This window comes from Prionailurus bengalensis, chromosome D1 (genome assembly GCF_016509475.1).
Source record: "Prionailurus bengalensis isolate Pbe53 chromosome D1, Fcat_Pben_1.1_paternal_pri, whole genome shotgun sequence".
Taxonomy (NCBI): Eukaryota; Metazoa; Chordata; class Mammalia; order Carnivora; family Felidae; genus Prionailurus; species Prionailurus bengalensis.
In genome coordinates, this window is record NC_057346.1 from 101,002,770 (window position 1) to 101,030,100 (window position 27,331).

General features: G+C 37.4%; 3 protein-coding genes across 3 annotated transcripts; all 3 read left to right on the plus strand.

Annotated features, from left to right (window-relative positions):
- The first annotated feature begins 5,820 nt into the window (after positions 1-5,820).
- Positions 5,821-6,783, plus strand: LOC122482720 (olfactory receptor 4A15-like). Its single transcript, XM_043579019.1, has one exon. It carries the CDS (start codon positions 5,830-5,832, stop codon positions 6,781-6,783), a length of 954 nt encoding a protein of 317 aa, XP_043434954.1. The 5' UTR covers positions 5,821-5,829.
- Positions 6,784-17,132: 10,349 nt separating this feature from the next.
- Positions 17,133-18,065, plus strand: LOC122482721 (olfactory receptor 140-like). The gene has a single exon (XM_043579020.1). It carries the CDS (start codon positions 17,133-17,135, stop codon positions 18,063-18,065), a length of 933 nt encoding a protein of 310 aa, XP_043434955.1.
- Positions 18,066-23,889: 5,824 nt separating this feature from the next.
- Positions 23,890-24,819, plus strand: LOC122484319 (olfactory receptor 140-like). The gene has a single exon (XM_043582283.1). It carries the CDS (start codon positions 23,890-23,892, stop codon positions 24,817-24,819), a length of 930 nt encoding a protein of 309 aa, XP_043438218.1.
- The last annotated feature ends 2,512 nt before the right edge of the window (positions 24,820-27,331 follow it).

Genomic DNA, 27,331 nt, shown 5'->3' on the forward strand with positions numbered 1-27,331 from the left:
TTTTATACAAAGACTTAAGATTTTACTTCACTCCAGTGTCTTCTTCAGCTTGAGAATTTCAAATATATACTGATGAATTGAAAATAACAAACTGTTGGGGTGACTAGGTGGCTCAGTTAGTTGAGTGTCTGACTCTTGATTTCAGCTCAGGTCATGATCCCAGGTTGTGGGATTGAGCCCTGCCTTGGGTTCTGTGCTGAGCATGGAACCTGCTTAGGATTCTCTCTCTCCCTATGCCCCTCTCCCTTACTCTACAATAAAAAAGGGGCACCTGGGTGGTTCAGTTGGTTGAGTGACTCTTGACATTGGCTCAGGTCATGGTCTCATGGTTCATGGATTCAGGCCCCACACTGAGCTCTGAACTGATAGTGAGGAAGCCTGCTTGGGATTCTCTATGCCCCTCCACTGCTCATGCTCACTCATGTGCTCTCTCTTTCAAAATAAATAAATAAACTTAAAAGAAATCAAATTAAATTAAAAATATAAAGAATTCTTGTTCATGCAATCTTGTATTTTTGGTATTAATAAGTGACATGTTCCTTGCTTTTAGATTGCTGTTTTTTTCTACTTAATTCTCCTGAAGTGATTGGCTAGAAGCCTCTGAAAACATGGATCATGTAAAAGGTCTCAGTTCTCTAGAGCATGATTCCTCAGTGAGTTTAATTTTGAACAAGCAGCCTTGGGGACAAAATGTTTTAACAACTCCACGAAGTAATTTGTTGCTCATTGTTGATTAAGTGCCCAGTCATATCTTTCCTTACCTGGGAGAATATTTCTCTTTGGGGGGTAATGTTGCTGTCAAGATGTAAAAAAAAAAGCCATTACTTTACTGGGCATGGGCCATATTAAACCAGTCATGCAAATGCTTTCAGAAATATTCCAAAGAATCCAAAACATCCACTGCATTATGGACTAAAAATGCTATTAAAGGTTGATTCAATTAATTTGGTCAGTTAAACATAATGATGTTTTACATTTAATTTTTGGTAGATAATCTCAATGGCGGCTTTCAAATTCAATGATTCATCAATCATATCAACTATACATTCTTGAAGCCAACTCTGTATAATCCCATAATCCAAACTATTAAATGTCTGTGAAAGTTGAAGAAGATGGTCATGCTTTGTGCAGGCAGAGAAAGAGAAATCCTTATGTGACAAAGCATTTCGATGTCACTAAGTGCACCCTGACATTTTTTCTGTAGTCACATTGGGGTTGATGTGTTGGCAATCCTGACTCATTTTCATGAAACTAAGTGGTCATCTTTCAGGACCAAAGATAGAATTGCAGAAGCCTGGATTTGGAACAAGTGACCAAAGAGAAAAGAGAAAAGAGAAAACAGAAAACCCAGGTAATGTATATACCTTAAACATATACCTTATACGTATACATATATACCTTATACGAGGGATCCTATAAAATATTTTCCCTTTTATGTCTGGCTTATGGCACTTATCATGGTGTCTTCAATGAGTTTTATCCATGTTGTAGCATGTCTCAGCATTTTTTCCTTTTTAAGGCTGAATAATGTTCCATTATCTATATATACCATAATTTATTTATGCATTCATTAGTTGAAGGACATTTGGACTGTTTCCACTTTTAGGCTACTGTGTAAAATGCTTCTATGAACATTGGTGTGCAAATGACAGTTTGAATCTCTGCTTCCTATTCTCGTGTGTATATACACCAAATAACAGTTTGATATGTAAATTAATATCCCTTTAGTACAAAGGGAAACTCAGAACTTACAGTGTGAAAACTTGAGGTCATAGAAATTTAGTTACTTGTTAGATTCATTGACCTGTATGTGTACCTTATTAGAAAGCAAACTTTAGTGTCTGTGGAAATAGAATTCATGAGTTTTGTTAGATATGAGATGTATAGAATATTAAAGAAAATGCCAATATCTGTTTCTGCCTATGGGTTAATTCCATGGATATTTTCTCATTTTTAGGATCTTAAAAATATTGTGAATAAAATTGACACATTGTATTATTCACCCAGTTGACCTCTTATTTATAAAAATAAGGCCCCTTTGATTAAATTTAGATTTAATGATACAATGCAAAGAGGAGACTGAAATGTTGAGAAAAACAGAGGCAAGGGCATTTGTACACAGTAAAGCAAATGGTAAGGAGAGGACAGCTTCTGTAATTGTGTATGAAAACTACCCAGTCAGTCCCTCCACCCCTCAGGGAATGCTCCCTTGGGTAATGGGAGAAGACAGTGGACTTTGGGGAAACTCATCTAACCCTAGTTCTAAGAGATGTGGCACTAAAATTACACAGGGAACCAAATAATGATAAATAATATCCTGAATTTATTTAGTGCTTCTTAATTGTCAGGCAGTTTTTGGATAACTTTATTGGCATTATCATATTTAGTCTTTAAAACCATCATATGTGTTAGAAGCTGTTATGTTTCCTTATGCAGATGATGTTGAGTAATTTGCTCAAGATCGCACAGTTGCTAAGTATAGATTCTGAGGATTAAATTCCAAACCAGAATTTAGAACCTGAGTTCTCATAAAATGCATCCAGGACCACCCCTGCAAAATTATAAAACAAAAGTCACAAAGATTATATATGGGAGAGGCAATCCACCCTCTGTGATTGTTGTTATTCTCTGTTGTCCCCAAAGTCAGCCACATTCAGGTGTTAGAGTAGCATTGTTACCTCACTATGAAGAAACTGACTTGGAAAATGTGTTATTTCTTTAAAGTATATCTTTTTAAAAAATCTGATGAGTGTTTATTGGGACCTCAAAATGTTTGCTGCATAATTTTTATGGTCACTGCTCAATCATTAAAAAATGATCGCTTATGTGGGGAATAGATTTTAGTAATCAGACAGTTAAATAGAAACATATGTTTCTAACCATTGGCTTGCTATTATATTTCTTCTTCTTCTTTTGTTTAATTTATTTTTATTTTTTTATTTTTGAGAGGTAGAGAGGCAAATTGTGAGTTGGGGAGGGGGTGCAGAGAGAGAGAGAGAAGGAGACAAAGAATCTAAAGCAGGCTCCGGGCTCCGAGCTGTCAGCACAGAGCCTGATGCAGGGCTGGAACCCATGAACTATGACCTGAGCTGAAGTCGAACACCCAACTGACTGGGCCACCCAGGTGCCTCGCCATCATGTTTCAAAAGGATCTGGACTGTAGCTCAAAATTTCAGTCTATAATTTCCAATAGCTTGCTGATTTGAGAGTGTTTCCCAGTATTTTACAACTTGCGTGCCATATATGTGGTTTGTTTCTTCTGCCTTATGTTGTGGAATTTGGCATAGTGGAGATCTTCTTAATTTATCTTATTTTAATTCACATTGTGGGACAGTTATTGATTTAAGGTTTTGGAGCACTCCTTAATCATTTATTTGTTCTCATTGAATGTGGTAAGAAATTTGAAGTATCTAACGAATGTTGGAAGCAGATATATTTATTTTTAATAAAATATTGTATAGGTAAAGTATAGAATTTTGTAGCATTCTGAGTCAAATCACCATTTTTCAATAGTCTAGAGTACTAATTATGTTCATAAGCTCATTTAAACAGTCAAATATTCATTGATCCCTTAAAATGCGTAAGGCACACATATGGATTCTGGTGATACCATTATTAAAAAGATATGTGTCTATGTTCACTCTGCTGGCAGATCTAACAGATGTTGGGAGAAAACACAACTATAAACAAATGAGTGCTGTAAGTTCTCAACAGGACAAGGGGTTGGACCCTCCTACTGGAAGCTATCTCTTGAATGCTCAGACAAACCCCATGAATTGTGAGTATTTGTCATTATAAATGCAGACATAGCTTCATAATTGTGCATGAAGATATTTAATTTTGTATGTATGCAATGAACTGCTGGAAGCCCCAAAGATGGAACCCCTTTAAGCAGCTTGTCTCTTCTGATATGTCTTCGGATATATCTTAAAGTTCAGAATCTGGTTTTCTGGAAATATGAAAAGTCTGAGGGGTGAGTCCTGGTACTGATGCTGGGGGACCCTCCAGTCTAACTCCAGGTTAAAAACTCAGGAAATCTGAAATTCCTCTACTTCCAGTTCACTCAGTCCACCCAAATCAAAATTCATCAATTTGCAAGCATATTTCATTCAGCTTATAGTCTTTGCTGAGTGCTATCTGCCTTTTTATGTTTTCTCTTATTTTCTCTCTCCTACATTTTTATTCTCCCTCTGATTTTGAGTACAAATTGGCTTGCTTAGAAGCAGAAAGAATAAAATAATCTCCTTTCCTTCACAAATGATGGTCTACAAATGTACACATTATAATGGAGCACATTTCAAATAATTCTGCTAAAAAAAGTTGCACACAATACATGCAAAATTGGTTGTGGATCATATCTGAAAGGCCCAATGGATAATTCATTTTCCTCAAGTGAGAAAGAATGTCTTATATTCCACACAGACTCAGATAATCAAGAAATAACAATGAACAAAACAGCTGGTGTAATCTACTCATTACTTTAATAATCATATAACCTTTCACACATGAAAATTCACCCTGATTATTAAAAAGATGGTCTACTGTCAAATGCTAGATAACGTTTTCAATAACAAGAATTCAGGAACTCAGGAATCTGGAAAGACTATAACCTTTCCAATAGAAACATGGGTTGGAACATGATTTTCCCAAGATGACTGGGAAAAATCAAATAACATTTTTAGATTTTTAGTATAGAATTATTTCTACTATACCATGATTCTGCCTAAAATATTTATGTTGGCATTCTAAATTGAGCTATGGTTAGCAATAATCAATTCTAAACAGTTTTGGAAAGTAGGAAAAATATCTATGTAGTGCCCATTTACTTAAATTTGTACTACCCACTTTTCTCCCCAATAACCTAGGTTGTAGTAAATGTCCATTCAGTGTGTGTGTGTGTGTGTGTGTATGTGTGTGTGTGTGTGTGTATTTTCAAACAACATGTTGCTCTTATTGTACTTTCTTGGGTGGGAAGAATTTAATATATTGATCTCAGTTGGTTTCTTACAGGTTTAAAATTCAGCTAAAATAAATTTTATAAACATTTTATTTTGTTATTAAAAATTTTTTATGTTTATTTTTGAGAGAGAGAGCCGGGCGGGGAGGGAGGGCAGAGAGAGAAGGAGACACAGACTCCGAAACAGGCTCTAGGCTCCGAGCTGTCAGCACAAAGCCCTGTGAGTGGCTCGAACCTATGAACCTGAGCCACAGTCAGACACTCAACAAACTGAGCCACCCAGGCGCCTCTTATAAGCATTTTAAAGGGCACTTATGCTATGTCTGGTTCTTTCATTGCTTCAGGTGACTTATTTTTTCAGTATTTGGAGCTCATAGTGAAGTAACTCAGAAAAGCAGTTATCTAAATGTCAGGTTATCAATTTATGCTCCACGTACTAGGTATTACATTGTAAGTAAGCTATTAGAGATGAGATTGTTTTCATGGTGAACCTCAGAAGGCCAAAAAGAATTCAGGAAAAAAAAAAGAAATGACATATAATGTCAAAAAGTGCAGTCCTTGTGAATTTCTAGAGAAAGCTTCTTCCTTGTTTGGTAGATCATGTCACAGATAGGCCCACTCACATGTACCTCCCAGGTAGAAAACTGGTCTCCTCATTGTAGTTGATGCAAGGAACTTGTGGGTGGAGATTCTAAACTCTCATTTTCTAGAAAGTCACCCTGTGTGAGACCCTTTGGGGCAAACATTGTTGAGTCAACAATGTTATGTCAACACTTAGTTTGTTGACATACAGCTTGTGATCCTCTCAAATTCATTTTGGCCATTTTGTTTGCAGCCTCTGAGGCCTGAGTTCAATGCCTTCAGAAGAACGTATGGAAAATAGAAACAATGTGACAGAGTTTGTCCTCCTGGGGCTCACACAGGACTCTGAGGGGCAAAAAGTTCTCTTTGTCCCATTCTTACTCATCTATATTGTGACAATAGTGAGCAATCTGCTTATCATGGTGACCATCATGGCCAGTCCGTCACTGGGTTCTCCCATGTACTTTTTCCTGGCTTATTTATCATTTATAGATGCTATCTATTCTACTGTCATTGCTCCCAAGATGATTGTAGACTTGCTCTATGAGAAGAAGACTATTTCCTTCCAGGCTTGCATGACTCAAGTCTTTCTGGATCACTTACTTGCTGGTGCTGAAGTCATTCTTCTGGTGGTGATGGCCTATGACCGATATGTAGCCATCTGTAAACCACTTCATTATCTAATCATCATGAATAGGAGGGTATGTGTTCTTATGCTGCTGGTGGCCTGGACTGGAGGCTTTCTGCACTCGTTGGTTCAATTCTTCTTTATTTATCAGCTCCCTTTCTGTGGCCCCAATGTCATTGACAACTTCTTGTGTGATATGTATCCCTTATTGAAACTTGCTTGCACCAATACTTCCCTCATTGGGATTTCTATGATAGCTAATGGAGGAGCCATTTGCACTGTCATCTTCTTCATTCTCCTAGTTTCCTATGCAGTCATATTACACTCTCTTAAGACTCATGGCTTGGAAGAGAAACGCAAAGCCTTCTACACCTGTGCATCCCATATAACTGTGGTCATTTTATTCTTTGTTCCCTGTATCTTCCTGTATGCAAGGGCTAATTCTACCTTTCCTATTGATAAATTCATGACTGTGGTTTTAACATTCATAACCCCCATGCTGAACCCTTTAATCTATACCCTGAGAAATAAAGAAATAAAAAATGCCATGAGGAAGCTTTGGAGTAAAAATCTGACCTTTGCTGGAGGAAGGTTGCACTGCTCGTGCAGAACATGATATTCATTCTTTCACAGAATCAAGGACTCCTTTCACTATCAGTGATTACATTTTAAAAATCATCTCCTTTGCATTATTTAGCCTATTTATTCTGAAACAGGTCTATAAATTAATCTTTATCTAAATGGGGTATGTTATAGCCCTTAGAGAGCAAGAGAATTGTGTCAATTTAATCCCTGATATATGTAATCAAACTGTGTTAAGATTCTTTAGTGGGAAACAATTTTTGGTTTTATTTCAAGTTCTTGTTTGTGGGGTATGGCACCTCCATGGTATGTAAAAATATTATCTAGTAGAAAATTTAAAATTAAAAATTCATCTTGTTAAAAAATAAAACCTAACAGTTTCACCTAACAGCAAAAATAAATATCCTGGTCAAATTAATTAATTTCACAGCACATGTTCACAGCTGAGGATAGACCCATAAGTAGTGAACTTTGTTAGGTGTATACTGTGGTGGTAGCATATGGTTGATTTTGTATATTCTAATTAAGTTTTGGACAGAAAAATTAAATTGTTCAACCCATTCTGTACATCAAGATCAAATGGCTTCTTCCAGTAGTTACAATATATGTATAAGTGACTCGACTCATATTATGATAGAGCCTCAAATGTTGCCTACATTAAATTATACTCTCTGGGTACCTTTTTAAAAAATTGGCAATAAATGTAAAACATTTTGGGACTAGATTGTTTTGTTTACATATGAATGACTTTCTGATTCTCTGTAAACTTTGTGTTCTTGACTTAAGTGGTAAATCAAAGGTGTCTTCTCTGTTTACAATTGCTCTGTAGAAGTTTTGGAGGTCTATTACTGTAATACAAAGACCATTTTTTAAGGTTCTGGCATTATGCATTACCTTGTTGAGAAGTCAATTCACAACACAGATTGCATATGATATTGGTATTGTTTTTGCCCTCATCCTTCTTTCAGTTTGTAATTCGATCTGGTTAGTGTACTTAGCAATATTAACGCTCCCATTTCTTTTATATGTATTGAATAAATGCCAGCCATGAAGGTTCATTTATTATTCAATGAAGTAAATAAAAATTAATCTAGATCTTTTCTTCAGAAAGAAATTCAACACAGTGGATTAAATAGTAAAAATTTATCAGAACTGTAGGAGATGACACCGGGGTCCTGGCATGAACTAAGTTGGGATCAAGGTCTCACCACCTCTGCTGTGGTGCAGAGGTGCAGAAACCGGACTCAGGATGAATGTTCTGTGCATATGCTTCTCAAAGTCCTTTCCTGTCCTGATTTGATAAATATAATTTTCAAAAAAATTTAAAGTTTTGCTTCTTACATTTATATCTCTAACCTATATAGGATATAAGTTTTCAGGTATGGTGCGAGGTGGGAATATACTTTCCTTTTTATAGTAGATTAACTTCTCCCAGCACATTTATTGAATAACCATTGCATTTCCCACTACCCTGCAACACCTCCACTTTCATATAGAAAATATCTATATATCTATTCTTCTATTTCTTAGCTTTCCAAAGTGTTCAATTTGTTGATCCATGAACAATAATACAGTGTCTAAATTACTGCAGTGTTTCACATAGTATCGAAGTCTAAAAGATCGCCCCCAAATACCAGCAATCACTTTATCATTTCGGATGGTTTTGGTGGGTCAGAAATTTGGGAGTGGTTCACAGTGGTATTTCTGGGTCAGGGCCTCTCATGAGGTTGCAGGCAGAAATTGGCTGAGCCTGAGGTCATTCTGAAAAGCTTCTTCACTCACATGCCTTGTACTAGGCTTGCAAGTCTTGAACAGGGAGGGCTGGAAGAACTAGTACTCCTTGAGATCATAAGGGTGGGGCCCTAATCTGATGCAACTGGTATCCTAATAAGGAGAGGAAGGGACATTAGAGTTCTCTCTCTCACTCGTGTGCACAGAAGAAAGGCCATGTGAGGACAGTGTGAGAAGGTGGCCCATCTGCAAACCCGGAAAAGAGGCCTCACCGGAAGCCAACCGTGTTGCCACCTTGATATCGGACTTCCAGCCTCCAGAACTGTGGGAATATCAAGGTCTGTTTAAGCCTCCCAGTCTGCAGGATTTTGCTATGACAGCCCAAGCAGACTGATATGATGATGGCGGTGGTGACGATGATGATGATGATGATGATAAATAATCTAGATTTGGTGAATAAAGTCCTGAACTGAATCACCAAAATTCAGTTCAGGAAGATAATAGCTTCTCATTGAATCTTGAGATGAGAATAATTTCCTAAGCCAGAACTTCTTGAATGAAGGAATCATCACATATCCTTGAATAAATACCCTGTGATATCGCCACAGATAGGGGGTGTATATCTTCATCCTAACCTTTCTCTAAGGCATCTGACATCATTTGGCAGGGTAACTATGCTCTGAAAAGAGAGAAATACTCAAAAATTTCTGGAGATGCCATAAATATGTTGCAAACTAATGCTCATTCCTGGGTGGCAGAATGCCACTGTGGGCCAGTGGTCAGAAAGCAGACTGAAGGTGAAAGAATATTGGCCCAAAGCGATCACAGTGGGCCAGTTCTGCGGAGAAAGTTAGACTACTTATATTCTAAGGAATACATTTCCATTTTGGGTCCCTGATCTCTGGTGTTTAGTTTCATGGAATGATAGCCTGAGTAGAAGTATTTAGAACTAATCTTCCTTTTCAAAACAGTAAGTAAAAAAAATTATCATATCCTTGGGCTACCAAAGAGATTTGATTTATTCAGGGAGTGAGTCTTACCACATTCCCACTGAATTTACTAGTTCGGCTTGGAATAAAATGGAGAGACAGGGTAACTGTGTGGAAAATGGAATCTTAAAATAAATCTGAAATAAATTAGGCAAGCAAAACAATGTATTTTGTTTGAATTATCCTTTAGCAAGTGAAAATATCAGCTATTCCTTGCAGGAAAAAGATAAGTAGGTTGGGATATAAGAAACCTAAATTTGTACCCTTAGTTTGTCACCATCAGACTTAAATTTTTTCCTCATCACCATCTGAATGTGTAATTTCAGGAATGTTTCTTTCCTTCCCTGGGCCTCAGTTTCTTCATATGAAAAATAAAAATAATGAATTAGATACTCTTCAATAATTCATTCAGTTCCCAATGTCTATGATTAATGATTGATTAATCAAATTCTGGCCTCCATGTACTTGACTTTTTGGGAAACTCCCATAGTAGACTATCAAACCCAAGACTAGTATTCTTCTTACAGTCAAAAATGGTACAACAATTTTTGGGACTTTTGATTTTGGAGAGCTTGTAAATCAGGCAGATAACACTGTGGAACTGAAATAGCAGAAACTGACTTTTGGTTCTACTGCTTACTAGTTACACCATCCTGGAAAAATGAAAGAAATTATTCTAAATGTTAGGTTTTCCATCTATAAGTTCAGAGTAATGTACTCATCTTCTAGGGTTATTTTGAAATTAAATATGAGAGAGGATTGTAAACAGTAAATGCTTGATGTATGATACTACCTTTTAATAGCAAATTTAGGTCAAATTAGAAATGGACAGAGACCATAATATGTTATTAACTGACCAGACAAAATATAGAAGTAATGATAATTCTAAATTCTCCAAAGAGAGGAGATGGACAATTCTCAGAGGAAGAAGTTGACGTATTGCAAATTCTCAAGTGTGTTTTGAATCTATTTGTTAATGTCTCCACAACCTAGGATGAGAAACAGTCTCTTCTTAAAGCCTTTGTTGAAAGATGAATGTTAAAGAAGATCCATGCTAAGTACCTTGGTAAGATTTTACATGGGAGGTAATGTGGGGCCATGGTCAAGATCAAGACTTGAGGCCAGACAGACTTGAATTATATCTTTAGGTCTGTCCCTCACTAACTATATATCCTGGAACACAAGGTTTTCCTTCTCCATGTCTCAATTTTCCTATCTGTAAAATAGAAGGAAGGACCTTTCAACCACATATCGCTCTTTCTAAAAAGTATTCAGTGAGGTATTTTACATTTTTTTTGCATAATGTATAGCATATGTGAAACAGTCAATACTAATTTTTGATCATTACTTGTAATAATAATGGTTAACTTTCATGCAGAACTTTATAATTACCAAATAATTCACACTCTTAAGAGGAAAGTAAGCTTAATTCTTTAGTCCTTAATTATCTCAGAACTGTAATATTTCTGCCACCACAAAAATAAAAAAGGAGGTGAGAAAGAGCTATTGGAACATTCAAAATGGTACTAAAATTTATTTAAAAAGTCTTTTCTAAAAGTAGAGTAACATATAATCATGCTAAAAAAATATAAAATACAGAGAGGTGAAAAATGAAAAAAATGTTAGTTTCAGCATTACAAAAAACCTATAAAATAATACTGTTTTTGCTTTGTTTACTTTCTGTATTTTTCATGCATAATTTTTCATAGTTATCCCTATACTTTTCCAACACAAACATAACATTTAACAATATAGTAACTGAGACTTTTTCTATGAATTAAAAGATTTTGGATAAATGTTTCTTTAATTCCTGAAAGCAAAAAGGGGTGTCTTATTTAAATGCACTGAAATGACTTTTAGCGTTTATTAATTGATTGTGTAGCAGACCTTTCCTTTCTTGACTCGTATGTAGTTTGGCTCTTAATGAGGGAGAACACTGCTGGGAGAGACACCCTTGGTTGTTTCCTATGTGTTATTATATAGGAGAGGCTAGTGAAAACATCATGGCTAATGGTTGAAGATGTCGTTTCTGGTATCACATTTGAAAGCAATCAAAGCAAAGGCTTTCTTTTTGAGAGTTGAGATGATCGTATTTGATAAAGTGTAGCAGATAACTGGAGCCTCACTGCTTCCAAATTTTTAATCTCTCTCTTTTTTAAATGTTTATTTATTTATTTTGAGGTGGGGGAGTGGCAGAGAGGGAGGGAGAGCAAGAATCCTGAGCAGACTCCGCACTGTCAGTGCAGAGCCCCATGTGGGGCTTGAACCCACAGACTGTGTGATCATGACCTGAGCTGAATTCAAGATTCAGACGCTTAACTGACTGAGCCACCCAGGCACCCCTTTAATCTCTTTATGCAAGAAATAGCAGTCCCTTGCTTCCTGAAGTGATGGGAAACTGAGGTGGTTCTTTCAAGAGCAAGCATTTGGAATTCTATTCCCTACTTTAAGTATTCACTTAATCTTCAGAGCAAAATGTTAAAGCGTCTAACTCAGTGTACTAGTCACGAGGTGTGATCCAATGCTCCATCTTCCTGGGCATTCACACTTGGTTATGGGGCACGTCACACACTTTGAAGTGCGCATCTCTGATACTTTTAACATTTTCTCTCTTTTTCCTTAGAATATTGACTGTCCATATCATAGATGAGGAGTTCTTTCAGAGAAGGCCCCTGTCTGCATCTCTCTTTGTAGCCCCTTCCAGCCCCTTTGCACATATTAGGGGCCGGATATATATATAGTTACTGAATTAACATGTAAATCAATGAAAGTTTGGACAGTAAACCAATGAATTAACGGATGAATGAATGAATCATGGGTTCTGAGAAATAAGGGACTGATTTTCATAAAACTAAAAAATGGATTTGATCTAGTTGTGACAATACCACAACTATATCTTATTCGATAGCTTCTCTATTAATTCTCTACAATTTTTAGATGATATAATTACAAAGGTAAGCCAAAGACCCAAACAACCATGTTTGCAAAAGATAAAACATTGGAGTTTTTAAAGACTGGATTCTCTGTCTTTGGCTCACACAGACTTAAACAGAAAAAAATTGCTTCCTTTTCTCATCTATAGTGATAACACCTGTTAATAGGCCTATCTTTTTCTTTTTTTTTTTTTAATGTTTATTGATTTCTGAGAGAGAGAGAGAGAGAGAGAGAGAGAGAGAGAGAGCGCCAGCAGGGGAGATGCAGGGGGCGGGGGGGGAGACACAGAATCCGAAGTAGGCTCCAGGCTCTGAGCTGTCAGCACAGAGCCGGACGTGGGGCTTGAACCCACAAGCTGTGAGATCATGACTTGAGCTGAAGTCTGACGCTCAACCGACTGAGCCACCCAGGTGCCCCTAGGCCTTTATTTTTCAATCTGGGAGCTGAAAAAAAGGAGCCTGGTTAGGCTCCTACAGTATAGGCATCCTAGTTTTCATATTTTCACCTGCAGCATTGATTCGCATTCCTTGACCTTCTTGGTAGCTATGCCTCTACTAGATTATTCTCACTAGTCCTTTTTCAGAAGGCACTGAAGCAGTGCTTTCTGGGATTTTAAGGGGAGAAACATTTGCTTGAGTATACACCATTACAGGTTAAAAGATCACTCTAGGGAAATGAAATCTGGAGACATGAAAAAGGAATGGAGAGTAAAGGATAGGTAGAGATCTTTTTTTATTTTGTGGGGCAGGGAGGATGCTGAGCAAAAAGGTAGGAAAAAAGAATTTGAAGGGGAGAGTATCAGTGAATAACACTTGCAAGAAATCTATTTATTTCTGTTGAAATATTTTTGACATTCATTTTAAAACTGTAATCATGTGTAACAAACACTGTCTTTATCCGCCGAAGGCCAAGACTAACAAATCTACTGTGGAGTGCATGTGTGAAATAGCTTACAAGCAATCACTTTGGTAAAGAAGAGAAAAGGACTCGTGCTAGGTGGTTAAAAACCATGCAGATAAATGACTGACAACCACTCTTATTCTTTTTGAGTAATTCATTGCTTTAGGTGTTATAGATATGGCCTCATAGAAAGAACACTATAATATTAATAGTCGTAGTCCAGCGTCATCCTTTGTGTCTCCTTTATGCCACTTACTGGGATAGTAGCTGTTCTGCTCTCACAGATATCCTTTGAGCCAAGTATGTTCATTTTACAGTAAATAGTGAAGAGTTCCAGGGGTTAAATGCACTTTATGGAATTACCTTTGCTTGTTTATTTCAGCGTCACAACCCTTTGACTTACATTGAACAGCTTCCTTACCCTTTCTATATCTTAAATATTTCATCTGTTAAATGAGGATGATAGCAGTGTCTGACTTCATTGTTGAATTAAAGATTAAATGTGTCTGGTACTTGATAAACAGTCAGGAAATCATTGGCTGTGTTAGTAGTGACTTCTAGACATGAAATTGTCTCAGTAAATGACAACACTGTCTTTAGATGTTGTTGTCCAAAAATTTTTGGAGTAATTTTTACTCTTTTCTCTCTTTACGTCTATGTTAAGGCCATCCAGAAATTCTATTGTATCTACCTTCATAATATATTCACCTCTACTATTACCATACTGGTCCAAACCATCATTGCTTTTCAGCTGGATGGTTGTAGTAACCTCCCAACGAGTCTGCTTCTACTCTTGTTCTTCTCTGACCCATTCTGAGTCAGAATAATCCTTTTAGAATGATCTGCAAGGCCCTACAAGATCTGTCATCAGCCAGTCTTTATTCATTCCTATCCTGTTACACTGCCTCCTTTGATCAACAGTATCAACCATGCTCCCTCCTCAGGGACTTTTCACTTGCTGGTCTCTCTATATGGAAACTTCTCTCCTTGGGTATCATTGCAGGTCCTTCCCCATTCGTTCAAGTTTGGCTTATGCAATCCCTTCCAAAAGAAGCCTTCTCTCACTGCCTTGGAGAAAATCATATACAGGGACCATGTATCATTTACCCTACTTTATTTTTCTCATAGCAATTATTGTAACTTGACATAATGTATAGTTCTTTTTTTTATTTGCTATTTTCTCTCTCTACTTACTAGAATATAAGCTGCATGAAAGAGGAAATTTTATCTCTTATTTTTACTGTTAAAGCTCCACTTCTGAGAGTGTTAGTATTTTGAAACGAACTTATACATGAATGACTCAATAGACCATAAAATTATATTTCATTGTGTAATCCTTCCCCTATACACACACACACACACACACACACACACACACCAGAGCCAAATTGATGTAAATTTGTTCAGCAGCTTGGTTTCGCTGTGTTTGATAAGGGTACTTACATTAGCCAAGTCTGGGTGGGAATAGAATTAGGAGGTTAATAAAAAATAATTTAATAACATATTTTGATTCCATTTGTCTTCAAAGCAAGTTTTTAAAAAAAATTAGTGCTTATTTATTTTTGAGAGAGAGAGAGAGAGAGAGAGAGAGAGAGAGAGAGACTGTGAGCGGGGGAGGGGCAGAGAGAGAGGGAGACACAGAATCTGAAGCAGGCTCTAGGCTCTGAGCTGTCAGCACAGAGCCCTACACGGGGCCCAAACTCACGAACTGTGAGATCACGACCTGAGCTGAAGTCAGATGCTTAACTGACTGACTGAGCCACCCAGGTGCCCCTCTTCAAAGCAAGTTTTAAAGACTTTTACAAATTGATTAAATAGAAGGAGATCCTCAAACAAAATAAAACAGAAAAACCCATGGTGAAATAACACAGAGGTTAAGAATATCTGGATTTTTATGAGTCTTTTAGCTTATCGCTCCTAAATATAATGGTCCCTATTCTCAGATCAAAAAGCAAGAGACTTTTTTAGAAAGTGAAACCATGACTCTTACACAAAATGAACACATGAAAAAGATTTTACTTAATCATTAATTTATGAGAGAACTGGTAAGATTATAATCACCCGAAAGAAGAATCCAAAATATTACCCTTACATTATTCAATCAGGGATGTGTAATGCATCTACAAATAAATGCAGAACTGACTTATCTATAATGGCCAGGGAAGTCAATCAACCTTTCACCAAACATTTGCATTTCTATGGGCCAGAGTTATTAGCATTATTATCAGTTTTATAAATGTTATGAGTTATAAAATAGCTCAAAGCAGTAAAAGGCATAAATCCTATATAATCCCAAAGAGAGTGCTGCAGATAACACAAACTTTCACTGAAGATGCCCAATAATCTTTATGCTACATTTCTGCCTTATACTATATATATATATATATATATATATATATAGTCTTTCCAGGGGAATTCTACCAAACATTTATTTATTTATTTATTTATTTAGTTAGTTAGTTATAAAAATGAAATTTATTGTTAAATTGGTTTCCATACAACACCCAGTGCTCATCCCAACATGTGCCCTCCTCAATACCCATCACCTACCCTCCCCTCCTCCCACCCCCCATCAACCCTCAGTTTGTTCTGACAAAAGTTAATTTAATTTAGCAGCTATACATGAAAAGAAGTACAGATCTTATAAATAAAATAAATTCATATAAAGGGAAAATTATTTTCCCCTTTTTTTTCATTTTATTTTTTTTACAAAGGAAAGAACACAAATTTTCTGCATCCATTGGAGTCCTGAGATAGCATACTTAAAATGAGAGATTAAAAATAGTTTAATTATGTTTATTTATCAAGGTATAGGTAGGGTTAAGGGAAACCAATAAGGGATGAAAAAGCCATTACCACAATTAGACTTGAGAGAGCAAGGGCGGGGGGCAGGGGGAGTGATCACAGGAACCCAGAGGGTCCATCCCAAAGAGTTCTGCTTCAGTGAGTCACCCAGTGGTTGACAGACCACTGTCAATCGAACAATACATACCCTGACATCCTTTTCTTCTCACCTGCTTTCTTACATTCAGCTGGTACCACCTATTGGTCAGAAGGTAAGAGATCTGGTTGAAAGAGACCAGGGAAAGCAGCTGCCCAGGGTGGGCACATTGAGAGTGGATCTGAAGGGGTGGAAAGACTACATGTAGTTTGCATTCCCACCATGTACTGCATTATTTTTTCCTTAGTAAGGGAGTAAACACTTTCATTTTTTGGAGTTAACTGGAAAAAAAGAAAACCCAGAAGAAATAAGTAAAGAGTCTTCCAACTTATTTATTCATTTCATATTTATTGGACACCACAATAAGTCCGACACTGAACCAAGTGAACAAATAAAGGGGTGGACAAGCAGGCAGGTCTACTCCTCTGCCACTTATTTAAAGGGTTTTTAAATGCAAAAGAAGGTGAATTAGACTTAATCTTGCATCAACCATGTGTGGAACCAAACCAACAGTTGTACAGCTTTTTAAAAATATTTAATGAGTTTTTAACATTTCTTACTGGCTGAGAAGCAATCAGGCTTATTATATGGTGACCTTCCTGTGCCTGGATGTCCTCTAGCAAAGACCCAGTGACCAGTTTTTCAGGTGTGGAACAAGGATTTTTGAATCCTTGTAAGAGGTTGAATTCACTTCAAAAATTTGCTCTTTTTATAAAATAGAAAAAGCAAGTTTCTTTTCTTTGGCACACCATGAAAAAATATCTTATGCTATTAAAATGCTTTGGACTTACCAAAAAACCCCACATATAGAGTTCTCATCACCTTGTCTTTGAAAATACTGTCTTTACAGGTTAATTCTCCACTCTTGAATTCATCATCAGCTTTGAAATGAAAGAAGACAGGATGAATGTGACCGAATTCATTCTAATAGGACTTACCCAGAATCCTCAGATGCAGAGAATTCTATTTTTGGTGTTACTTATCATCTACATTGTCACTGTCACAGGCAACCTGCTCATTGTGGTCACTATAATCTGCAGCCAGACTTTGGACTCCCCAATGTATTTCTTCCTGGCATTCTTGTCTTTGATAGATGCATGCTATTCCTCCTCCATAGTCCCTAAAATGTTAGCTGATCTGCTCTCTGATTCTAAATCTGTTTCTTTCAGTGGCTGCATGGCACAGCTGTTTGTAGAACATTTCTTAGGAGCTTCAGAGATTGTCCTCCTTGTGGTCATGGCCTATGACCGCTATGTGGCCATCTGTAGACCCCTGCACTACGTGACCATCATGAACCACCACACATGTCGCCTCTTTGTGGGGGTGTGTTGGGCAGTGGGTTTTCTCCACTCCATTGGACAGATTCTAGTTACTTTCTGGCTCCCATTCTGTGGTCCCAACGTCATGGATCACTTCATGTGTGACATTTTCCCCCTGTTACAACTTGCCTGTACTGACACTTTCCTTGTCGGCCTCTTGGTTGTTGCCAATGGTGGAGTAATTTCTGTGATCACCTTTGTGATGTTATTGGTATCCTATGTGGTCATCCTGTGCTCCCTGAAGACTCACAGCTCTGCAGGGAGGAAAAAGGCCCTCTCTACCTGTGGCTCCCACATCACAGTTGTTGTTTTGTTCTTCGTGCCCTGTATTTTTATGTATCTGAGACCAGTAGCTACTTTTCCCATGGATAAAGTCCTAACACTATTCTTTGCTCTTATTACTCCCATGTTAAACCCTGTCATCTACACAGTAAGGAATACAGAAGTAAAAAATGCCATTAGAATGTTATTAAACAGCAATGCCATTTCAGAAAATAAATGACCCACTACAAAGATGCTATTTCTTTCATGATCTTTTACATTTTTATATTTTATTACTTTTAAGACATATCTCTCATGTGGCACAACACCTCTGCAAGCAGGTATTATTATGATTATTCCTATTTTACAGATGAAGGAAAATGAAGTTCAAAAACATTAAATAACCAGCCCAATGTCAGACAGAGCTAGTATGCAGTTCTGCCTTTTTCTAAATCCAAATTTGATGCTCTTTCAACCATTTCAAAGAGTATCAGAAAAAAGGCAGCATTTCATCAGAACTTCTCCTGTTTCGTAACAGACTTAAAAATGTTCCTTTCTAATTACAGAGCTGTGTAATGGCTTGTGTATATAAGCAGTTGGTACTCATAAAGCTGAATTGCCTACTGGCCTAGGACAGTGTGGAATGCAATTTAGAAAAGAGGTATTTGCCAATACCCTCTTGGCACACACTTGCTATATCTAATGTTTAAAATTATCCTGGGTTTCTTGTTCTGTTGGGTAAAAGTTGTCAGGGATTATAAAAATTAATTGTATTTAGACTGATGTGAGGATTTTAAAGTGTCTTCCCATGGTCACAACTTACAAAGTTGAATGCTCGTGTTTTTATTTTACAGAAAAAAAGTAGAAAATCAGAAAGGTTAAATAACTAGGTCATAGAACATGTAAGCCAGCCTTGAGTGCAAATATTCGTACTCCACATCCTGTGATCTTTTCATGATACAGGGGTCTGGGACTGGTATTTGATTATGGTTTGGTTTATAAAAATAGTTTTTGGTTATATGCCATAGAAAGTGACACTTTGAGTAATAATTATCAGTAAAATCAAATGTAATTATTTTCCAGAAACATGCGGTAAAATCATTTCACTATTAAAAAGTTGACTTTGCATTTAGTTCCTTGATACTGGAATCCTCTTTGGAAACTGCTTTAGGAGAGCATTTATAAGAGATACGAAAAAATAGGAATCATTACTCAACAGTTGCCAAAGAAAGTATTTCTCAGCTGAACAGCTTAAGTTGCATGACTTTCTTGTGAATTAATTTTGGCTTTTTTCAAAAATAAAGTCGGTTAAAGAAAATGAAATCTGTGACCAAAATACAAATGTGTATGTGTGTCATAGATGTATTTACAGCTTCCTCTTCTGACAGAAAGATCCAGCATCCCACCTCATGAGTGCCATATGTTTTATTGGAAAAAAATCAAGGGATTCCATGATGTAACAATATTTAGCCATCATATTATGGTTATGAAAATGTAGAGTAAAAAAGCATCAGCTTTAGGACCAGGAGACATGGGTCTTATTTCTCACTGCGCCATTATCTCATCCATGACCCAGACCAGCTCTCCTTATGTCTACCAGTAGTTTACCTGGGTAATTTAGAAGGTGATTCCAAGTTCCGTGGTTCTGCCCATGCCCATATTTTATTACTATGAGTGTTGTTATATTCACGTCTACTTCAGTTAAAAGTAAAATTGGAAGAGTCATGAGACCACAGCTCATCTCCCCCAAGTTTTGTATTTCTGACAAACAACTTAGAAGATGTCCTTCAAGGCTGAAAGGGTCTGTGGAGTGGTAAGACAATGTGAGTTCTGCTCCTTTGAGAACACGTTCCTCTCCCCATTGAAATGCACGAAGCCACAGGAAATGCATGAAGAACACTTTGGCAGGTACCTGATTTTTGTGAAATTAGTCCCTGAACCCATCAAACATCAGACCGTACCTCAACTAGTTTCTGGTCAACTGTGATATGATGTATATTTAATTTCTTCTGCTTTCATTCTGGTTTATCCTTCTGATTTGAAGCGCTGTGTTGCTGTCTCTCTGGGGGTTTCCAACCACTCTGCCTTTGGATTTACATTCTGGAAACACACTTCCCTGGTATAGCTCCAGGAACTTCTCTTTTGAAAAATTACTTTCATGGAAAACCCTCAGTGATTTATATTTAACTCGTTTTTTCATTTCATGCTATTGTAGGCTTTGGGAAACTAGACTAGACAGTGGTAGGGGTTCTAACGCAGTCTCTCCACTGACCATTGCAGCTAAGTAGAGGCTGGATGACCATTTAATGGGCATTGTGAATGGCATGCAATCTTTCATGACACTGGGCACAATGACCTTGTAAGCACATGCTAATTCTCTGATCTGATGCTGGTTTTCATCCCAGAGTTGAAAGACAAGTTCAAGACATTTTCACAGATGATCCTTCAGCAAAAAAAGAATATATATATATATATATATATAATGTATATATAATATATATGTATTATGTATAAATAATATATATGTATATATTATGTATATATACACATATATATATGTATATATATATATATATATAATAGCTCTTCAGGTTCAAATCCTGATTCAAACTGTCTTTGGTATGTACCATCACAAATATTACCATGGCACTATAATACTCAAGTGCCTAATCAAACTAGGTTTAGTCATGTTTTCTCGGGTACCTTAAACTGTTTTCCCTCATGACACATGTTGCTCTCAAGGACCCAACCCAGAGTTATGTACAATTACTTTTTCCTCTTACTAAAGAAAGCAATCTGAACATGGGTGAGTGTGCTTCTATACAGGAATATTTCTGAATGTAATTGAATAAAAATATCACTTCAAAAATTGATATTTATTTCTTTTAGTACATAACTGTAATCTGCCTCGCAGTTGGTGGCAGCATAAAGGTGTCATGACACTTTAGTTGTAAAACAATAATTTAGGGACAAGGATCCTGGCCCAGAATTTAGAGGCCTGGCTTCTTGTTTCACCTTGGCAAATAGCATTCTTATTTCTTGTCTTATATTTCCTTGTTATAAATACAGATAGGTGCCTATTTCTTTTCTATTTCATAGGGATACTATGAGATTAAATTTATATGACTGAAATAAATACATTTTACCATCTTTGACTACAATTAAAGAATGGAATTATGTTCATTATTATCATTTTTATCTAATTTCAGAATTGGCATAAGAAAGAACCACTTTGAAGAAGTATTGGAAACTTTAGCTGATATGAGGTGCCAATATTATAATAGGGTTCATAACTATCACCTCATATACATCTGAAAACAATATTTGAAAATTACAACCATGAATGGCAGACCAATCAAAAAGCAAATATTATGGCTTTAAAGTTTAAAAAATCAGATAGTTATCCGTCTAATTGTTTAATTTTTACAATACCAAATATTCAGACTCTGTATTAAGCTCATTTTTTACCAAGTATACAAATTTATAAATGGTTGACTTAGTTTTCTCCTCTTGTCATGGTATTTTGTATTCATATAGATTCAAGGAAGAAATTAAAAATTAAAGATGAATGCTATAAAACTGATGTTCAGTTAAGTTACGTGCAATAATTGGGTTGTTGGCAAGATCTACTGATGATGGTGACATATCCCTGAGGTCTAATTAACCATAGCTAATAAACTTCACAGAATGTGCCTATGGACAGGGTGGATACTTGTGCTTATGAGACTCAAGAGAAAGGTGCCATTTATAAATCAGCAAAGACACTTAATGTAGTAGCTGGGCTAGTGTGTATTTTCAATCTTACAACTTGACTTATTTCTTGGTGAACTACCAGCTGCCTGAGACCCTGGCCATGGAGCTATGTCAGACAAGTTCATAGGTGAGTTTTTTTCCCCCCAGAAAATATATAATTATAGAATCTTAGGTTTAAATGGATCTTGTAAATCATAAAATCACCTCTTACCCCCTCCCCTAGTTAATCTGACATTTAAATGTCTTCTGCAGCAGGTCAAACCACAAAAGATGGAATCAACTACAATACTACCAATTTAGAAGTAAAAATATTTTGGGATCTTTTTTTCTTATTTATTTATTTATATGCATATTTAAATTAGTTAGAATCATGTTATATATTCAAATTTGCATCCAGAATTTCCCCCAACTATTATTACAACATAATAATTTTGCTTTGAAATTGTGCAAATGTTTAAACACATCTCTGTTACAAATGACATATTATTCAGAGAGGTGCACTGTATTTTGCTTATCCATTTCTCTAATGTTGGACATTGTATGCAGTTTTTAATTTTCCACAGTTCTTAATAATTGCGTTGAACATATTTGTACATAATGGGTTTTCTCTTTTAAAAATATTGTTATTTGGGTTTTATTCCTAGAAGGAATATTGTAGATTCAAAGAGTACCACCCAAATAATTTCTATTTCTTCATAGCTAGTTATAAATCACTGTTATTAATTACATCTTATTCTTACTTATGTGCACTATTGTCTCTTCTAATCTTCCGGGGAAGTCCACCTCAGAATAAGGGACTACTTGATTTTGCTATGAGGTTGCTACGCTTGGTTTTCACATATGAATAAAATTTTCATCTTGGATAATTAAAAAATTAAACTCTTTATCCATTTACCTTTGGAAGGAAAATAAATGTTTTCCTGCAGGATAAATTTTGCTATATTTATGTTTTCTCCCTTGTTTCATTTGAGAGATTTATGTTCCCACATTTCCTCATTCCATTAATAATGCAAGATCCTGCAAGCAGGAATGATGGGTGATGGATGCTTTGGGGGGATGGGAAGAGAGGGAGCGAGAATGCAGGTAGGAGGAGCATAAAGGAGTCGGGGAGTCTCATGAATGAATGTGCTGCTACTGTTTGGTAATAAAGTGTTGGGGGACGGGTTACTAAAGGCATTTAAACAGGGACACTTTTTATGACTTTATGTTGACAAACACATTTATATACATAAGAAGCGTCCAATAAGTGTTTGTTGAATAAGTGAGCATATAATACACACTTAAAGTAATAGGTTTTATATATTCGTGTGTGCATGTTTACATACACACACACACACACACACACACACACATATATATATATATATACACACACACACACATATAACCTATCTTATCTAACAGACTCTGTTCTCCACATGAAATTTTTATTTTTAAAAACTTTTATCTTTTATTATTATTTTTTAAAGTGTTTATTTTTTGGGGCGCCTGGGTGGCTCAGTCGGTTAAGCATTGGACTTCAGCTCACGTCATGATCTCGGGTTCATGAGTTCCAGCCCTGTGTCAGGCTCTGCACTGACAGCTCAGAGCCTGGAGCCTGCTTCAGATCCTGTGTCTCCCTCTCTCTCTCTCTCTGCTCCTTCCCCACCTGTGTGCTCTCTCTTTCTTTCAAAAATAAATAAATATAAAAAAGTGTTTATTTATTTTGAGAGCGAGAGTGCACATTCAAGTCGGGGAGGGGCAGAGGAAGAGGGAGAGAGAGAATCCCAGGGAGGCTCCACACTGAGGGCAGCACCTGGCATGGAGCCCGATCCCATCGCCCTGAGATCCTGACCTGAGCTGAAATCAAGTCAGACACTTAACTGACTTACAGTTGTAAGTTAACTCAGTTGTTACAGTTGTAACTCAGTTGTAACTGAGTTACAATGTATAAGGTCACAGGCAGAGAGGAGGGCTCAGAAGCGTGGGCCACTGAAATGACTTAGTGAAGTCACTTAGGGTTGGAACCCGGAAAATTGCACTCGTGTTTAAAACCCAGGGTTTCCTCAGTACATTACACATCAGGAGCCGCCCTTTGGGTGTTTATAAGCGGCAGGTGGGAGGTGTATGAAGAGACAGGTGGGAGCATTGTGGAGGAAGTAAGAAGGAATGAAAACAAACGCCGAGGCAAGGAGTGCCCAGAACATGCGCTACATTTACAGTGACTGTTTTTGTACCATGAAATTCAGACCACAGTCCTTTCATGGATTAATAGGTATCTCTCTTTATCCCTCTGTAGGGAATTCAGGCCCCAGGAGGGTGTTCCTTCTTGAATGGATATCCTCACACCTCCGAACAATGTGACTGAATTTTTTCTCTTGGGACTCACGCAGAATCCACGCTTGCAGAAAATACTCTTGGTGGTCTTTTTGTTCATTTTTCTATTTACTGTGCTTGCCAATCTGCTCGTTGTCATCACCATCTCCCTCAGCCCCACACTTTCCGCTCCCATGTATTTCTTTCTTACTTACTTGTCTTTTATAGATGCCTCCTACACCTCTGTGACCACCCCCAAAATGATCATCGACCTGCTGTATCAGAGGAGAACCATCTCCTTGGGTGGCTGCCTGACTCAGCTCTTTGTGGAGCACTTCCTGGGAGGATCAGAGATCATCCTCCTTATTGTCATGGCCTATGATCGCTATGTGGCCATCTGCAAGCCCCTGCACTACACAACCATCATGCGACAGGGGCTCTGCCGCCTCCTGCTGGTGGTGGCCTGGCTAGGGGGGATCCTGCATGCCGCTGTGCAGACGCTTTTCATGCTCAGCTTGCCCTTCTGTGGTCCCAACGTCATTGACCACTTCATGTGTGATCTCTTCCCTTTGCTGAAACTTGCCTGCAGCGACACCTACAGGTTGGGAATGGTGGTGGCGGCCAACAGTGGGGCCATGTGCTTGCTCATTTTTTCCATGCTACTCCTCTCGTACATAGCCATTCTGAGGTCCCTGAATTCCCACGGCTCCGAAGGACGACACAAAGCCCTCTCAACATGTGGCTCCCACTTTGCCGTAGTTGTACTTTTTTTTGTGCCTTGCATATTCACCTACATGCGTCCTGTGGTCACCTACCCTGTGGATAAGCTGGTGACTGTGTTCTTTGCGATCCTCACTCCCATGTTAAATCCTATCATTTATACAGTGAGAAACACAGAGGTGAAAAATGCCATGAGGAGTCTGTGGAAGAAGAGAGGCTGTTCATAATGCCAAGGAAGTGATGGTATATATAAATAGGGAGGACTATATCTGTCATAAAGTATGAAAGAGAATCAATAAATTTTGCAGATCGCTGACAGAAAAAAAAGTCCCACATACTAACATTTATTAAACACTCAATAGTGGCTAAGCCCTTTGATAGGTGCTTTTGATAGTTTTAAATGTACTTTACCAAAGCTTCAGTGTTCATAGATTCAAGGTATGCAATGGAAAAGACGACTATAAATCCCAAGTTTGGTTACTATAGAGTATGTTTTTCTCCAGAGTCTTACTGTTACTTTACCAAATTTTTCATACATATGTTACTTGGATGAAATCGTTTTTTCCATAGGACTTTTTTTTTTTTTTTTTGCTTCACCTATGGTGAAACAGAAAATAGAAATTCTTAGGTAGATATATGTGGACGGGACAGTTGGGGAGTGAAACTGCTGATGTTTTTTAGCCCTATGAATGTACCAAAGGCAAAAGGGAAGACACCCACAAAAGGAAGGGAATAATTCATAACGTAGTTCTAGTTTAGGGTGTTTTTTTTTTTGGCACAAAAAATAAGCCAGAAATGTTGAAATTACTCTCAGTTTGGTCTCATCTTTAAAAATACCCTTATGACTCATTGTTTATTCATTTATTTTTTTAAAATATTCTTTACCATAAAGGAATTTTTTCTTTCTCCTTACCGAAACCTGAGCCACTTGAAACAACAACAGTAAACATTATTTTATTTAACCTTAGCAAAAGGACATATGATTAGGTTCTAAAGCTTTTGTTCGGGAGGTTGTGATACATACATTTATATTAAATGAACACTTTGTTACTTGTCAGGCATATTCAGCTCAGGTGATTTATCCGCATACAAAATCGGTAGTTCCGATCTTACTGTCCTCATTTTACAGAGAAGCAAATTGGTGACAAGAGAGGTTTACTAATTTACTTGCCTCAGGTCACACGGCTACGAGTTTCAGCTGCAACACTTGAACACGGGTCTTCCAGAGCTCAGTCCTACTTTCTTTCAAATAAAACACAGCCGTCTGAAGCATTTATATCTATGGATAAGACATTTTTCTGCAGGTCTTGATGATTCACTTTGTCCTTCAAGAAAGATGGTGTCAAAGTTGGTTGTAGCCTTGTCTTGCATGTAGAGATACGTTTACGCAATAACACTCTTCTGTGCACATGGAATCTGCCGGGTCATTCTCTTTTACTACGCAGCACTTTACGAAACAAAGCTTCTCTGACTGTAAGGCTCCAACTTGTGTTACTTCCCACAGAGGTCCCTTTCTCAAGCTCGCTGGTCATCTGGACTTGCATCTTAATTTGACCACACAGCTAATGACAGAGCATGGTCTGTCTTTTCTCGGGGGTGACTGTGTGTCCTAGTTTATGCCTGGCTGTCTCAAATCATAAGGCATAGAACATTTTCCCACGAAGTCGAGGCCTGGAAGATGATATAACAGCGCTTAACCTATTAAAAGGGATCAAGTTTGCAATTGCTGGTGGCAATTAAGCACAACAGACTCCAGACCAAACAATGTGTGGTTCAGTTTGACAGATAGGAGCCAGGGGTAAGAACAGGGAAAGTATTGAGTAAATGTTTCTACATTGAGACAAAAGGAGAGATTGGAAGAGGGAAGCTACAGCCAATGATTGTGTCTTAGGTCTGTACCACGTGAGAAGATTAAAGAGGCACAGATTATAAATTGTCAACAGCAAACTTGACAGGCATTAAGACCTGAAAGGAGAAATGTAAGATGGTCTAACACTGTCTCCTGTTGTCAGGAGACCGTTGAGGGAGGCTTGCTGGTTTGGGAATAATTTCAAGGAATGTTAAGGTAATCCTTTGCAAAGAATCTCATCATCGAGATTCTCTCATGAAGGCCAAGTGCCATCTGATTATTTCTGATACTTAAAACAACAGGAGGGAAAGAAGTATATTTACTCTGAAAAATTAATAAGACACATAATGGTCATATCTGTTGTACAAGGAGACTTTGGTTTATGTGGACTTCTAATTCGGTGAGACTATCAGGCAATAAGTGAGGGGAGTGAGCTAACTCTTGTTGAAGACCAACTGTGATGCACACATTTTGATAGTGCTTTACGTGCTGAAAGTCTCTTTATGCAATACGTTTTATTTGATGGATCTTTACACTATTTATGCAAAAAAAAAATGCGATTCACTAAGGGTTAAGTGTCAATATCAAGACTTTTAGGCTCTGCCTCCTCTACTCTTCCCACTTCCCACTATTCCTTGCTGGCATGAAGTGAAATAACCAAAACGCAGAACTACTCATTGGCCACATTGTGAAGATTGTCCTTGAGGCATTTTTTTCCCCCTTATTTGGGGGTCACTTTCTTCCCTTCAGCCTTCCCCTGAGCCTGGTTTCCCAGGCTACCTGTACTCTCTTGATTCTTCTTGTGTCCGAGAAAAGCCACTTGATCTCATGTCCACAGATGTATTTCCTTTCATGGACATCGTGAAAAGTGGGATGTAATGGGCTCAGGA